General features: G+C 46.7%; 1 protein-coding gene across 6 annotated transcripts in view; it reads left to right on the top strand.

Moving 5' to 3' along the window:
* The window catches only part of TMEM260 (transmembrane protein 260), an 87,406-nt gene that overhangs the window by 50,821 nt on the left and 21,115 nt on the right, over positions 1-15,470 (top strand). For 2 of the 6 annotated variants that reach the window (XM_053393862.1, XM_053393768.1), the window contains 6 exons: positions 960-1,131; positions 2,101-2,249; positions 4,677-4,853; positions 5,968-6,021; positions 9,157-9,247; positions 11,353-12,216. In XM_053393862.1, the coding sequence (XP_053249837.1) occupies positions 960-1,131; positions 2,101-2,249; positions 4,677-4,853; positions 5,968-6,021; positions 9,157-9,247; positions 11,353-11,634 (925 nt within the window). In that variant the 3' untranslated portion in view covers positions 11,635-12,216. Of the gene's footprint in view, positions 1-959; positions 1,132-2,100; positions 2,250-4,676; positions 4,854-5,967; positions 6,022-9,156; positions 9,248-11,352; positions 12,218-15,470 lie in introns of those variants that run through there. The other 4 variants (XM_053394041.1, XM_053393575.1, XM_053393949.1 and 1 more) reach the window with 4 other exon arrangements.

Below are 15,470 nucleotides of genomic sequence, written 5' to 3'. Positions count from 1 at the left end.
GGCAACTGTTCAGCCATTGTGGGAACAGGATGCTAGACCAGAATGGCCATTGACCTGATCCTGCAGACTCTTTATATATTCTTATGGAAATTATTGTCAGGGAAGTTTTGTAAATTTCTCTTCCTCTGCCCTCCACATTCCTTTTTCCTTGCCTCTTACAGATAATACGCCTGAGGGCAGGGCCTGCGTCATTTTTCTATGGGACCACCTCCCCTGGTCTGCCCCGCAGAGGACCTTAAGGTCTATGAATAACCATAGTTTAGAGGTCCCGGGCCCTAAGGAAGTCAGACTATCCTCCACCAGGGCAGGGCCTTTTCAGTGATGGCTCCAACCTGGTGGAACGCTCTGTCCCACGAGACCAGGGCCCTTCAGAATTTAACCTCCTTCCGTCGGGCCTGTAAGACAGAGCTATTCCACCTGGCCTTTAATTTGAATTCAGCCTGATCTTTTATTTCCCTTCCCTCCCCCTCCCCTTTTATGAAGATCACCCGCTCTGAGACCCCACAGCTAATTCTCCCCTGGCCTCCAGCTAGCCCTGGGGATTATCTGAGTTTTTATTTTTGAATTTTATTGATATTCATGTTTTTATACTATATTTTATGCTGCTTTTATAATTAAGTGTTTTAAATTTGTTGTTAGCCGCCCTGAGCCCGGTTTTTGAACCGTGGAAAGGCGGGGTATAAATTAAAAAATATTTATTATTATTATTATTATTATTATTATTATTATTATTATTATTGCATTGCATGTAGAGAATGTCAGGTCCTTAATAAACAAACATTAAGCTGCCCGGTGGCCTGTCATTACTCTTGGAAGGGTTTGCAAATGCTACAAATCCTGGGATTCAAAGCCACGCTGTGTCTCCCACTCCTGTTTATCTAGCTGAGCTACTTGGGGATGGACTAAAAGCAACACAAAACAGCTTTCCCTTTTCTTTCCCATTATCTCTTTCCGCCCAGCATCTGCGACCAAAGCCGCAACTACGTCGTCGACCGCTTTGCGAGGAACCTTTTGTCCTCCATGCCTCCGGATGCCATCGTCCTGCTGAGAGGGGACTTGCCCGGCAATTCTCTCCGTTACCTCCATTATTGTGAGGGAATGAGACCTGACGTTACCTTGGTGGACCAAGAAGTAGGTGGAAAGCGAGGTTTGCATGCTTTACAGAGTGTGAGATGACAGTTCCTTGCAAGGCAGGGAAACACGAGAAGCCGCTGTGCTGGCCAGACGTTGGTCCACGTAGCTCAGTCTTGCTGGTGCCAAGAGCAGTTTAAACCAGAGTTTCAGGTCAGGCAGGTGACACTCCTGGCCAGGCCCGGATTTAGGTTTGATGAGGCCCTCAGCTCCTGAAGGTAATGGGGCCCTTCTTTATATCTCTAGCTGTCCTTTGTCAACAACAAATTGTCACTGGTTTTTGTGTTGAATATATGCTATATGGGAATTCATGGACCTAATAGGTATCTAAAGCCATTTGGGCATAACAAAAAAATGTATTTTATCAAAGTAATTGTTGAACTGAAATACAATTAAGAAGAAGTATATTAATAGTGAGATACAATGTTTTAGGGGTTGTTTTTAAAAGTCTGCAACGGATTAATCCGTTTTGCGTTACCTTCTATGGGAAAGCACCGATCCTCTGGTGACTCGCCTCTCCTGGCCTGGAGGCGATCACTCCTCCTGCAGGAACTTAGTTCCCTCCGCCTCTCTGCCCTGAGCCTCTGCAGCTCAGGAGAGGCTGGAGGGTTATCGGATCCAAAGGCAACCTCAGCTTCTTCTGACGGGGCTGAGAGTGGAGCACCTGCAGGCAATGGGTCCTCCATCACCTCAGGAGCCAGAGCAGACTCAGCTGGTGCCTGCACCTGAGGATCCAGCACAGGTGAGGACCCTTCAGGCTCAAGCCCCAGCCCCGGCTCAGCTGGTCCTGGAGGCGGGGAATCCTGTGCAGGCTGGGATCCCTCAGGTTCAGCATCCGAGTCCGAATCCCAGGCCATCACAGCAGCCTTAGTGTCAGGTTTTAGGTATGTTTATTTACATCGATGGTGCTTCGGGTTGGAGAAGCCCACAGGCCTTGTCTTTAATTTCATCTCTTCTTGCCTGCCCTAGATGATGACTTACCACTGGTACTTACTGAAGATGTCAAAACATTTGCCTGGCGTCATTTTTCCTGGGAACCGGTGGAATCCTCTGGAAGGGACGCTGCCCGATGGGACGACCACATTTAATCTCCATCACTTTCTCAAAGTAAATAAACAGTAAGCATTCCTGTTCACATAATGGCATTCCTTTTTCTCATAAAAAGTGCATCAGTTGCATTCTCAAATTGCTCTGTGTTAGGGGAGGCTAATCTCCCACCTGGGACCCTTATTGGGACCACCTAAGTGTTTTTGTGTGTCCCCAAAAACTACCCACCCACCCCAAGTTTGATAGCAGCAGCAAAAAATTTTTTTAAATACAAAGTAGACTTCTGGTGTCACCACACATAAAGCTCTGATTCTTCCTGGGCTAACCACGCTTGCTTTCTATAGCGTCTGAACCTGCAATCCAAAGTACAGCTTTCCTCCTGAACAGTCATGTTTACATCAAGAATGGGTTTAGGTGTGTGTTGTGTGTGTGTATGTATATATGTTGAGCACACACATGTTTTTGTTGTGATTATAATTCATCACCTGCCTTCACCCTAATGTCCCAGGGTGGGTTACAACAAAACTATTGATATTATTATTATTATTATTATTATTATTATTATTATTATTATTATTTATTTCTACTTGGCCCATCCATCTGGGACTCCCCAGCCTCTCTGGGCGGCTTCCAGCAGAAGGTTAAAAATACATTAAAACATCAGTCATTAAAAACTTCGCTAAACAGGGCTGCCTTCAGATGTCTTCTAAATGTCAGATAGTAGTTTATTTCTTTTGACATCTGATGGGAGGGTGTTCCACAGGGTGGGCGCCACTACCAGGAAGGTCCTCTGCCTAGTTTCCTGTACATATTGGTTACCAGTCTGTTTCTGAGCTCAGTTCAAAGTGTTGAGTTTTGGCCGTTGAAGCCAGAATGTGACCAGAGTACCTGGCAAATTGTCTCTCTACCCTCTCTGCATTCCCCAGTGATCCTGAAATGGTACACCTTTTTATTGCACAGCAGAAGGCAAAATATATGTTCTGTGTTGCTCCAGAGTGACCGTAAGTTACAGGAAGGTGGGTGTCGGTTGTATACACTGTTGGAACACATGACCTGCAAGGTCCCCTGAGTCTTTAATTTCATGGTGAGAGCAGACTAAAGATTTCTCTAGTCCAGCAACGTCTTCTCCACAGATTCTAAATTGCTGTGGGAAGTCTAGCCTAATTAATCACTCTCTTAACAGTTTTAATTGTTAAACTCTGCCTTCTGCATGTGGTGGTTTCCTTGTTACCCCGAACCAAGCTACATTGTTGACATATGAGAGGCCTCCATCAGTATTGGCATTCTGCCGGCTCTTAAAGTACCCATTTTAGACTAGCGTTCCCCCTGTTCTCTTAACTTTAACTCCCTGTTGTGAATGTTTAAATTGCTGCTTTAACAGAGTGCGTTGCAGTAAATCCAATCTTGAATGTAAATTAAATAATAATAGTAATAATAATAATAATAATAATAATAATAATAATTTATTATTTATACCCCGCCCATCTGGCTGAGTTTCCCCAGCCACTCTGGGCAGCTCCCAATCAAGTACTAAAAACAATACAGCGTTAAATATTAAAAGCTTCCCTGAACAGGGCTGCCTTCAGATGTCTTTTAAAGATAGGATAGCTGCTTATTTCCTTCACATCTGAAGGGAGGGTGTTCCACAGGGTGGGCGCCACTACCGAGAAGGCCCTCTGTCTCGTTCCCTGTAATCTCACTTCTCACAATGAGGGAACCGCCAGAAGGCCCTCGGCGCTGGATCTCAGTGTCCGGGCTGAACGATAGGGGTGGAGACGCTCCTTCAGGTATACAGGACCGAGGCCGTTTAGGGCTTTAAAGGTCAGCACCAACACTTTGAATTGTGCTTGGAAACGTACTGGGAGCCAATGCAGATCTCTCAGGACCGGTGTTATGTGGTCCCGGCGGCCACTCCCAGTCACCAGTCTAGCTGCCGCATTCTGGATTAATTGCAGTTTCCGGGTCACCTTCAAAGGTAGCCCCATGTAGAGCGCATTGCAGTAGTCCAAGCGGGAGATAACCAGAGCATGCACCACTCTGGCGAGACAGTCGGCGGGCAGGTAGGGTCTTAGCCTGCGTACCAGGTGGAGCTGGTAGACAGCCACCCTGGACACAGAATTAACCTGCGCCTCCATGGACAGCTGTGAGTCCAAAATGACTCTGAGGCTGCGCACCTGGCCCTTCAGGGCCACAGTTATCCCATTCAGGACCAGGGAATCCCCCACACCAGCCCGCCCCCTGTCCCCCCAAAAACAGTACTTCTGCCTTGTCAGGATTCAACCTCAGTCCGTTAGCCGCCATCCATTCTCCAACCGCCTCCAGACACTCACACAGGACCTTCACCGCCTTCACTGGTTCTGATTTAAAGGAGAGGTAGAGCTGGATGTCATCTGCATACTGATGATATTGATAATATTGGTGGTGATGATTTCTTTTGCAGCTCTAGTTTCCCATTTGTATTTTGTTTTTTGTTTTTGTGTGTGGCTTGTTTGCAACAGCAAAGAAACCTTTGTCTGCATTGGGCTCCACGAAGGTGACCCCACCTGGAAGAAAAGCCACTCCCTTTGGCCGTGGGGCTCCTGCGAGAAGCTGGTGCCTTCGGAAACCCCCTTCGACCCCGGAGAGTGGATCGAGAGAACCAGAAACCTCTACAACTGGAGCGAGGAATATGGGAGGTGAGAACAGCAAAACTGGTGGCTGGGTTTGAAAGTTTGCAAACCTGGATGAGGAACTTGGATGCAGTTACATCCAGCCTAGTTGCCCCCAATCTTCCTTGGCTCTTGAGCCATGGTGTTGGTCTCAGAAATGGTGTGTGTGGTGGCTTATACCGTATTTTTCGCTCCACAAGACACACCTTTTCCCTCCTAAAAAGGAGAAATGTCTGTGCATCTTATGGAGTGAGTGTGTGGTTGGTCGCTGGCTCCCTTTCCGGCCCTGAACCCTTGCCCAGGCCTCCACTGTTGAATGTTCTGCAGAAGGAGGCTCTTTGTTTCCCCAGCGACATGTGACTGGCTGCTTAGATTATCTGTCTGGAAAGTGTAGAAACAGCTCCCTTTCCTTTCCTAAAGAAGCTGCAGAACTGTGAGTTGAACCCCATAAAAACAGGATTTCCCCCCCTTGCAAAGTAAGCTTTGAGCTGATCCTCAAAAACCTGGGGCTTTTCCCCTTTGCAAAAGAAGCTGCACAACTTTGAGCTGATCCTCAAAAAAGGGGCTTTCCTCCTTTCCTCCTCTAAAAACTAGGGGCATCTTATGGTCAGGTGCGTCTTAATGGAGCGAAAAATACAGACTTCCCCAGGAGCTTTGGACTACAATTCCCATCAGCCCCAGCGAGCATGGTCCAGTGGTCAAGGGTGATGGAAATTGTAGCCCAGCAACATCCACAGGGCTATGTCACGGGCAAAACATTAAAGGCATTTTTAAAAATCAAGCTTCTAGTCCTTCTGATTGTGAAGATATGCCTGTGGGGACGTGGATTGTGCTTGCAGAAATCTCAGGAGCTGGAGTGGCAACTAAATAAGAATTAGAGGGAGGGGTGTTTTTTTGTCCCGCTCTTTGCTCTTCCATCATAACCAGAATGCTTTGCAGAATGAGACACGGTGTGCAAATGCGCTTGACATCCCATGATTCAGGCGCCCCACAGAATTCTGCTGTCCCCGAAGCAGAATGTCTTTGAGCGCCAGATTCCAGTGTTTGTACAGCGTGACCCTGTTTAATACTCTCAGTCTCTCTGTGACCTTTTCATGTCTGATGATCCAGTTAATCAGCTCCTGTTGTTCACTTCTTAAAGGTTTGATTCATCTTCATGGGAGTTAGTGGCAAACGAAGAGATGTGGCAAGCCAGGTGAGAGCCCCCCAACCTCCCCCCCCCATTTCCCCTTCTGAATGGGTTCTAAAGGGGAGGGAGAAACTGTGGTGTCCACACTGGCCTTCATTTGGGAAACAACTTCTACTTCTTTGGCGATCACTTGTAGCCGAGTAAGATTGTCTTCCAAAACAGGGTTTTAGCAGTGAGTCCGTAAGTGACTGTGGAGGCCAATTCTGGAACCACACGCCCTTCCACAGTGCAGACATAGGTTTCCAGGCGGGAGTTGATCATGGTGAGGGTTTGCCGAGCGTACCTTCCTCTTAGCACGTTTCTACCTTTCGTCCTGAGTTCGAGTGTCTTCAAAGTCCATGACACCTTTGGCAAAGGCTGTTCTCCAGTTGCAGCACTCGCAGGCCAGTGTTTCCCAGGCCAGTGTGGTGTAGTGGTTAAGAGCGATAGACTCGTAATCTGGGGAACCAGGTTCGCGTCTCTGCTCCTCCGCATGCAGCTGCTGGGTGACCTTGGGCTAGTCACACTTCTCTGAAGTCTCTCAGCCTCACTCACCTCACAGAGTGTTTGTTGTGGGGGAGGAAGGGAAAGGAGAATGTTAGCCGCTTTGAGACTCCTTAAAGGGAGTGAAAGGCGGGATATCAAATCCAAACTCTTCTTCTTCTTCTTCTTCTTCTTCTTCTTCTTGTTGGTGCTTATAGCAGATTTTTTTTTAGATTTGCCTTGAGAGAGTTTTAAACCTCTTTTGTTGACCACCAGCATTACGCTTTCCATTTTTAAGCAATTATTAAGTAGTCCATTTTTAAGTAGAGTACAGTGGACGCACGTGTTGCGAACATGATCCATGCGGGATGCACGTTTACAACCCGCAGCAGCGCGCCTGCGCACGCGCGGGTTGCGATTTGGCGCTTCTGCACATGTGCAAAGTGCGATTTAGTGCTTCTGCACGTGCGTGATCCCCAAAACCCGGAAGTAACCCGTTCCAGTACGTCCGGGTTTTGGCAGGTCCATAACCTGAAAAAACACAACCTGAAGCGTCTGTAACCCAAGGTATGACTGTAGTTGCTTTGGAAGACGATAATCAGGCATCCGCAAAACATGACCAGTCCGACGAAGTTGATGTTGAAGAATCACTATAGCTCAGTGGCAGAGCCCCTGCTTTGAATGCAGAAGGTCTTTGATTCAATCCCCAATACCATCTCTAGGTAGGGCTGAGAGTGCCCCTTCTTGAAACCCCCCAAGAACCACCACAAATCAGTGACAGAGATCCTGAGCTAAATTGACCAATGGCCCAACACAGTGTAAGGTTGCTTCCTTTAAGGGGAGTTCCATGGCTCAGTGGTGCAACACACAGAAGGTTCCAGCTCCGATCCTCTGCATCTCCAGATCCCCTGTCCTGAAACTCTGGAGAGCTGCTGCCGTTCAGTGTAGACTGTACTGAGCTAGATGGGCCATTGGTCTGGCTATAAGGCAACTTCCTACCTTCCTGTGATAATTGCGCCACAAGCTGCAGCAGTAAAACTGCTTTAGAGTTTGCAAAGCTAAGCAGTGTCCGGTATGGTTTCAAACTGGATGGGGGAACTGCGTGTTGAGATTCCAGCAATGCAGGGGTTGGACTAGATGACCATGGGGGTCCCCTCCAATTCTGCAATTCTGTAATTAATAAGCAGGTGACACAATGAAGGCATTGGAGAAATAAAGGAAGCAGAATTTGGTGACCTGCAGCCAGATGCAAATAGTGTCGGCATGAACCTTTGTGAATGCAAATAATCCTTTCAAGCAGTGTTTCTCATAATAATAATAATAATAATAATAATAATAATAATAATAATAATAATTTATTTATACCCCGCCTATCTGGCTGGGCCTCCCCAGCCACTCTGGGCGGCTTCCATAGAAACCAAAAATACAGTAAAATATCAGTTGCAGATAGGTAGCCGTGTTGGTCTGCCATAGTCAAAACAAAAAATTTTTTTCCTTCCAGTAGCACCTTAAAGACCAACTAAGTCAGTTCTTGGTATGAGCTTTCGTGTGCATGCACACTTCTTCAGATACACACGTTAAAAACTTCCCTGAACAGGGCTGCCTTCAGATGTCTTCTGAATGTCAGGTAGTTGTTTATCGCTTTGACATCTGATGGGAGGGCGTTCCACAGGGAGGGCGCCACTACCGAGAAGGCCCTCTGCCTGATTCCCTGTAGCTTTGCTTCTCGCAATGAGGGAACCGCCAGAAGGCCCTCGGCGCTGGACTTCAGCGTCCGGGCAGAACGATGGGTCTCCAGCTGTTTTTGGACTACAACTCCCGTCATCCCTGACCACTGGTCCTGCTAGCTAGGGATGATGGGAGTTGTAGTCCCACACCGTCAAGTAGAGGAAAGCTGCTTGGAAGCCTCCTTTGCTTAGCACCAACCCAGCAATAATACAGCAATACAACTGCTAGCCTGTCTGCAAAGCTAAGCAGGGTCTTGTACGGTTTCAAATTGGATGGGGCCCCCTGCATGTTGAGGTTCCAGCATTGCAGCGGGTTAGACTAGATGACCCTGGGAGTTCCCTTCCAACTCTGGAATTTTATTAGTCTTTACTGCCACCATCTTGGGCACCACACCTGTGGCATAGTTTCTCTGGCTCCGTATCCTCAGCCAATCCTGGTTCAGGGGCACCAGCTGGTATTTAAAGAACCCTTAACCCTGATAGTAATGTGCGTCTGTTAGAATTCCTGCTCCGTGATTGCAGTCATGGGATTGTTGTCTATCACATGACGGTATACGTTTTAACTCCACAGAGTGGGAAATGACGGAGACAGGATGTTTGTGTTACTGTGTTCCGTGAAGTGGGACTATTGTCCTTTGTCCTTTCTCTTTGCTGTCTGATGCTAGAGAGAGAGGGAGCCATGTTGCAGTGCTCCGCGTGTGTTTATAAATAAAGTAGATTAGCCAAAATGCTGAGTTGCTGAGGTCTGTTACGCAACTGCGCAAACTCTGCAGATCCCTAAGTGTGCCGGTGTCTGTTGGCATCGGTCGCTGTAATGTTCGGGCTGAAGAAAGCTTTTGAAGCTCCCAAACGATCGACCAGGAGGGAGGGAACATGCCAGTCGGGCATGTGTCTCTGCCAGGGTCCTACTCGAGTGTAGGCTGAACTCCTAACAGCTTCCACTTTTTTGCAGGATGAAGACCGCCTTCTTCATTTTTGACCTAGCGGAAACGGCTCGTGTGTCTACGGATGTGAAAGCCCAGCTTTATACATACGCTTACAAGGTAGGTACCTTGTATTCTTTAACTTAAAGAAGCAGAGAGGAAGGCTTAGTGTGTATGATGGAGTGCTGCCCTGCTTTCTGACCTGGATCCCCAAGGAAACTTCCATTCTTCGCTCCCTTCCCATCTTCCTTTCCAAAGCGCTCTCATTTCCCTTCCTTTTCGCTCTGCTGGACCAGTCTTCCTGTGACATCACAGCAGCACAGCCAATTACTGCCTGAGGCTTTGTCAGCTGCGGGCACAAAACCTCAAAGGTTTCAATCCTGTGCACACTTACCTGGGAGTAAGTCCTATTGAATTCAGCGGGACTTCCCTCTGCATAAATATGCATCAGATTGAGCTGTGTCTTACAATGTGTGTTTGTTGAGCATGTACTACTTTTTCTGCAGTTTTGAATGAATACTTAACTTATTTTTTATGGATATTTGGTGCATCAAGCATGACCTTTAAAAAAAATAACCTAAGTGAGTGTTAGTTTAAAATTTGAGAAAAATGAGGGCATTGTATGAACATGCGACATTTCTGCGGGTTTTCTGCAAATGTTTTAGAAGCAGGGTGGATAAAAACAATGATTTTTTTAAAAAATAATTTTTTTATTTTTTATTTAAATCAGTTTTTTTCAAAACTATTTAAATCAATTTTTTTTATTTAAATCGGATTTTTAAAATAAAATGCTTTTGGAGGAAAAATATTTCTAAGGATAGTTTTCTATTTAAGTTACATTATTGTCCAAAGGCTATTCATCAGGAAATAAGAATTTGTTTTAAGTTTTTCATGCGTGTTAAAACTCAGTCTAAGTTTTTTTTTATAAAAAAAAGTTTGACCACAGTAGTCAACAAACATGCATACATATGCTATAATGTTATTGTTTTAGTTAAATAAATTGTTTAAATTGTTATTAAGGAAATGATTCTTTTTCTCCTTCCAATAAAGTGCAGCGGAAAAGTTTTCCAAATATAAACAGTTACCGTATATACTCGAGTATAAGCCGACCCGAATATAAGCCGAGGCACCTAATTTTAGCACAAAAAACTGGGAAAACTTAATGACTCGAGTATAAGCCGGTTCACCACACCACAAACCTGGTGGTGGCATAGCTGTCAACTTTTCCCTTTTCTCGCGAGGAATCCTATTCGGAATAAGGGAATTTCCCTTAAAAAAAGGGAAACGTTGACAGCTATGGGTGGTGGCGGCAGCGGTGGAGGAAGAACAACGGCAAAGGCAGAGAAGGAGGAAGTCGTCCCTCCGCCACTGCCGCTCGCAAGAGCAGTCATAGGAGCCGCAGTTGGGAGGGTCACAGCGCAGCAGCCGCCGCCCGCCTCACTTGAGTATAAGCCGAGGGGGGCTTTTTCAGCATAAAACATGTGCTGAAAAAGTCGGCTTATACTCGGGTATACAGTGGTACCTCAGGTTAAGTACTTAATTCGTTCCGGAGATCCATTCTTAACCTGAAACTGTTCTTAACCTGAAGCACCACTTTAGCTAATGGGGTCTCCTGCTGCCGCCACGCCTCCAGAGCCTGATTTCTGTTCTTATCCTGAAGCAAAGTTCATAACCTGAAGCACTATTTCTGGGTTAGCCTGAAGCGTATGTAACCTGAAGCGTATGTAACCCGAGGTACCACTGTATACGGTAACTTACTAAACCTCACAATAATTTCATAATGATCGGTCTATGTATTTCTAACAGTATAACCAAATCAGTAATTTTTGATATACAGTGGTACCTCGGGTTACAGACGCTTCAGGTTACAGACTCCGCTAACCCAGAAATAGTACCTCGGGTTAAGAACTTTGCTTCAGGATGAGAAGAGAAATTGCGTGGTGGTGGCGGCGGCAGCAGGAGGCCCCATTAGCTAAAGTGATACCTCAGGTTAAGAACAGTTTCAGGTTAAGAACGGACCTCTGGAACGAATTAAGTACGTAACCAGAGGTACCACTGTAACTGTAAAAACTACTCTGAAAATTTATTATTCCCAAAATGAAACCTTCATCTGGTTGTAAATATTTGACTAGTGATTTAAATTGTGATTTAAATCAATTTGGTTTAAATCAGATCCACCCTGCTGGAAGAGCCTTCAAAACTGAGTTCTCCCCCAATGTCTCTAGCTGTACAGGGAGATCGTCAGCACCCACAAAGTGCACCCAGTCAACTGGCACAAGAACTACGCGATTGCCTGCGAGAGGATGTTGCACCTTCAGCCTGGAAGGGAAGACCCGGAACTGCTGTTGTCAGAAGCCATCAAGCACTTCCTCCTTTACACAGAGAAAGCGGAAGACGAGCCCCAGCAGGGCAGCATTTTGCAAGCCATAAAACACCTGAAGAAGGAACTTCGGGGGTTGAGACAAATGAAAAAGGGCCGGGAGACTTTTCAGCAAGGCACAAAGTGAAGGAGCTGTGGACAACACATAGAAAATAACTCTTGGGGAAATAATGAAATATAAGAAGAAAATCTAAGTTGAGCGGTCTATGGGTGGAAGTGAAGCCAAGCTCTTGGTTGCTTAAAATAAATGGGGGGAGAGCAGGGCCGGATTTAGGTTTGATGAGGCCCTAAGCTACTGAAGGTAATGGGGCCCTTGATACGTCCAGCTGTCCTTTGTCAACAACAAATTGCCGCTGTTTTTTGTGTTGAATATATGCTATATGGTAATTGATGGACCTAATAGGTATCTAAAGCCATTTGCACATAACAAAAAATGTGTTTTATCAAAGTAATTGAAACAGAAATGAGCAAACCAGTGATATTTTAGGGACCAGGCTAGCAGGCAGGGCCCATGACTTACATCACAGGAGCCTACACAACACAAAGCACTGTTGCTGTATGTAGGTTTTATTTTATTGGTTTTTTATCTTATATTTTGGAAATGTGCATCCAGTTTTTCCCCCTTTAAATTTTTTTGGGGGCCCCCAAGAGAGTGGGGCCCTAAGCTATAGCTTGTTTAAAGGTAAAGGGACCCCTGACCGTTAGGTCCAGTTGCGGATGACTCTGGGGTTGCGGCGCGCATCCTGCTTTATTGGCCAAGGGAGCTGGTGTACAGCTTCCAGGTCATGTGGAACCAGAGCAGCGCACGGAAACGCCGTTTACCTTCCCGCTGGAGCAGTACCTATTTATCTGCTTGCACTTTGACGTGCTTTCGAACTGCTAGCTTATCCATAAATCTGGCACTGGGGGAGGGTCTAAGAAAGGGGTGAAATGGTAGAGGCTTTATGAAATGGCATCAAACAAACAAACTAAAACAATGTGCAAGCTGGGAAAGTAGACAAAGAAGCATTTCTCTTTTTGCCAATAGTACTGGTAGTGCTGTGGGTTAAACCACAGAGCCTAGGACTTGCCGATCAGAAGGTCGGCGGTTCGAATCCCCACGACGGGGTGAGCTCCCGTTGCTCGGTCCCTGCTCCTGCCCACCTAGCAGTTCAAAAGCACATCAAAGTGCAAGTAGATAAATAGGTACCGCTCCGGCGGGAAGGTAAACGGTGTTTCCGTGCGCTGCTCTGGTTCGCCAGAAGCGGCTTAGTCATGCTGGCCACATGATCCAGAAGCTGTACGCCGGCTCCCTTGGCCAATAAAGCGAGATGAGCGCTGCAACCACAGAGTCGGCCAGGACTGGACCTAATGGTCAGGGGTCCCTTTACCTTTACCTTACTGAAACCTTTAATCATCCAATGCTCTCAGTAGTTTGTGCACAAATTGAAGGGCATGTGTTTAAAATGGATGGAAGTGTTCTGCGGCCCAAGTGCAACAAATCCACTTTCAGAAAGGAACAGCCTTTTTGCAGTCAGAAAAGCAACAGGGAAATGCATTGAGAATTGAAGTGAAGGAAAGACTTGACGGGAAGATGTGCCAACACCCCTCAGCCAGATCGGGAGCGATTGGAGGGGCTGTGCCCATTGCCAAATAAGTCCCCTGCAAACGAGTCGATGCAAGCTTTCAACGGAGTCTCTTGCGGGCTACTAAATCCCGCCTGTTATTTGAAGTGCTCAGCAGCCTCATCGGCACAGCGCTCCTTTCCGTGCACCATTTGCAGCCTCCGCAAAAAAGTTGCAAATATTCTGGTGGCATCCCAGGATTGTAATTATCCAAAGGGGTGGGACCATAAATCTAGCGGTTGAGCGCCCACTTTGCATGCAAAAGGTCCCGGGTTTAATCCCCAGCACCTGTCGCTTGGGCTGGGAATGCCCCCTGCCTGAAACCCTGGAGAGCTGCTGCCAATCAGTGCAGACAATACTGAACTATATGGACCATTGGCCTGGCATGGTATAAAGCAGCTTATATCTTCCTGTGAATTTTGGCCTTCGGTCTTCAATCAGGATTACTCACCATCAATACAAAATTCATTATCCTTATGGTGATGGCTACTGCCAGCCAGAGAAGGCAATACTGGGCTAGATGAACAAATAATCTAACTCTGTATAAGGCAGCTTCATATGCTCATAATGCACTGAATGTGGAGCTGTCGTCGAGTTTGGAAACTGTGGTTAGTACAAAACGCACCCGCTAGGTTGCTAACTGGGACTGGGTGCATTTCGGCTATTTTAAGACAGCTGTACTAGCTCCCCATCTCTTTTGGGTTGGTGGGTAAGTGGGCTAATTCAGGGTGCTGTTTTTGACTCTTAAACACCCCCAACCTGCCTGACTTGTCTCTTACATCCGTCTCCAGTGCCTGTTAGCTTCCTCCTCCTTAATCTCAGAGTTGCCCTTGTAGAACTCAGCAGGGAGGAGGATGGAGACAAAAACTAGAATTAGTTGAACCCGGTGCTATTTTTCCAGAAAAAGAGGTGCTGGATCTCACTGTGAACACCTCCCTCATTCTTTTGGAAGGGCAATTTTCTAATGCTCCTCTACATTTGCTTTTTTTATGTGTATATTGCCATTTTGTTTTCGTTTTTCATTGTGTTAGCTGCTCTGGGAAGTGTTTTTCTTAACCTGTGGGTGCACGATCGTTCATCGAATAAACAGATAAATTACCCTGTTTTCCTGCCTGTTTTATAGCACCCTCTTGCCGCTGCAAAATCGCTTAGAGTGAATAGACAGTTGCAGTGCCTGCAAACAGTCAGGTTGTTTATCCATAAGCATCGACCAGAGGAGGAAAGACCGCCATCTTTGTCCCTGCCTGTTGCCCATGCATGCTGGAGCTGATGCGAGTTGGGAGTCCAGGGACAATTCTGGTGCAAGGACAAAAGGCCCACCTGAACAGCCCCTCGCCCTCTTACCCACACCTGGAAACTCCGTGCTTGGGCAAAGTGTCCTGCTCCCAAAACACTGCCTGCAGGGAAAGGGCCACAGTCTCTTGAAACAGGGTTAATAATAATAATAATAATAATAATAATAATAATATGCCCCCCCTTATGACTGGGTTGCCCCAGCCACTCTGGGCAGCTCCCAACCAAATCTTAAAACCACATTAAAACACCAGCCATTAAAAACTTCCTTGAACAGGGCTGCCTTCAGATGTCTCCTAAAAGTCAAATGCAGTGGACGCTCAGGTTGCAAACATGATCTGTGTGGGATGCACTTTCGCAACCCGCAGCAATGCGTCTGCACACGCACAGGTTGCGATTCGGCGTGTATGTGCAAAGCATGATTTAGCGCTTCTGTGCATGCGCGGCTGCTGAAACCCGGAAGTAACCCATTCTGATACTTCTGGGTTTCGGCGGTCCGTAACCCGAAAAAATGCAGCCTGAAGCATTTGTAACCCGAGGTATGACTGTAGTTGTTTATCTGTTTGACATCTGACAGAAGGGTGTTCTGCAAGGCAGGTGCCACTACCGAGAAGACCCTCTGTCTGGTTCCCTGTAGAGTGTCACCAGGTGCCTGAGTCTCCCAGTAACCCCAACCCTTATTTCGTTACCGAACTGATTGCCCGACCCTGGTTGCCCTCTGGAAAGCAAAGCTCCGCTTGCCACCAAACATCCACACAGCGCGGCCAGAGTGAGGCCTCCTCATTCCTTACAGCGGCCGCGGTGCTCGAAGGAAGCCAACGGGCAGAAGTTTAATTCCGGCGGTCCTCCTGGGGCCACCGGCCTCCCCGAGTTTCTCAAACAACCAGGGGCCGTCCTTGTTCCCTTCGTCTCAGTTGCACAAACCGGTTGCCAAGTAAACACATTTCTGCATTTTCCTAATTACTTTCCTATTTGCGTTTTGCCTCCCCTGTTTGTTCCTTTTGCAGATCTGGTCCTTGTAATTAGCTGCCGGTCCTGCTGCTCACATGTTGAAAAGGAGAATTTG

The sequence above is a fragment of the Podarcis raffonei genome, chromosome 1 (genome assembly GCF_027172205.1).
Source record: "Podarcis raffonei isolate rPodRaf1 chromosome 1, rPodRaf1.pri, whole genome shotgun sequence".
NCBI classification, from domain to species: domain Eukaryota; kingdom Metazoa; phylum Chordata; class Lepidosauria; order Squamata; family Lacertidae; genus Podarcis; species Podarcis raffonei.
Note: the sequence above shows the minus strand (reverse complement) of the source record. Positions and strands in the feature narration are given on the sequence as shown.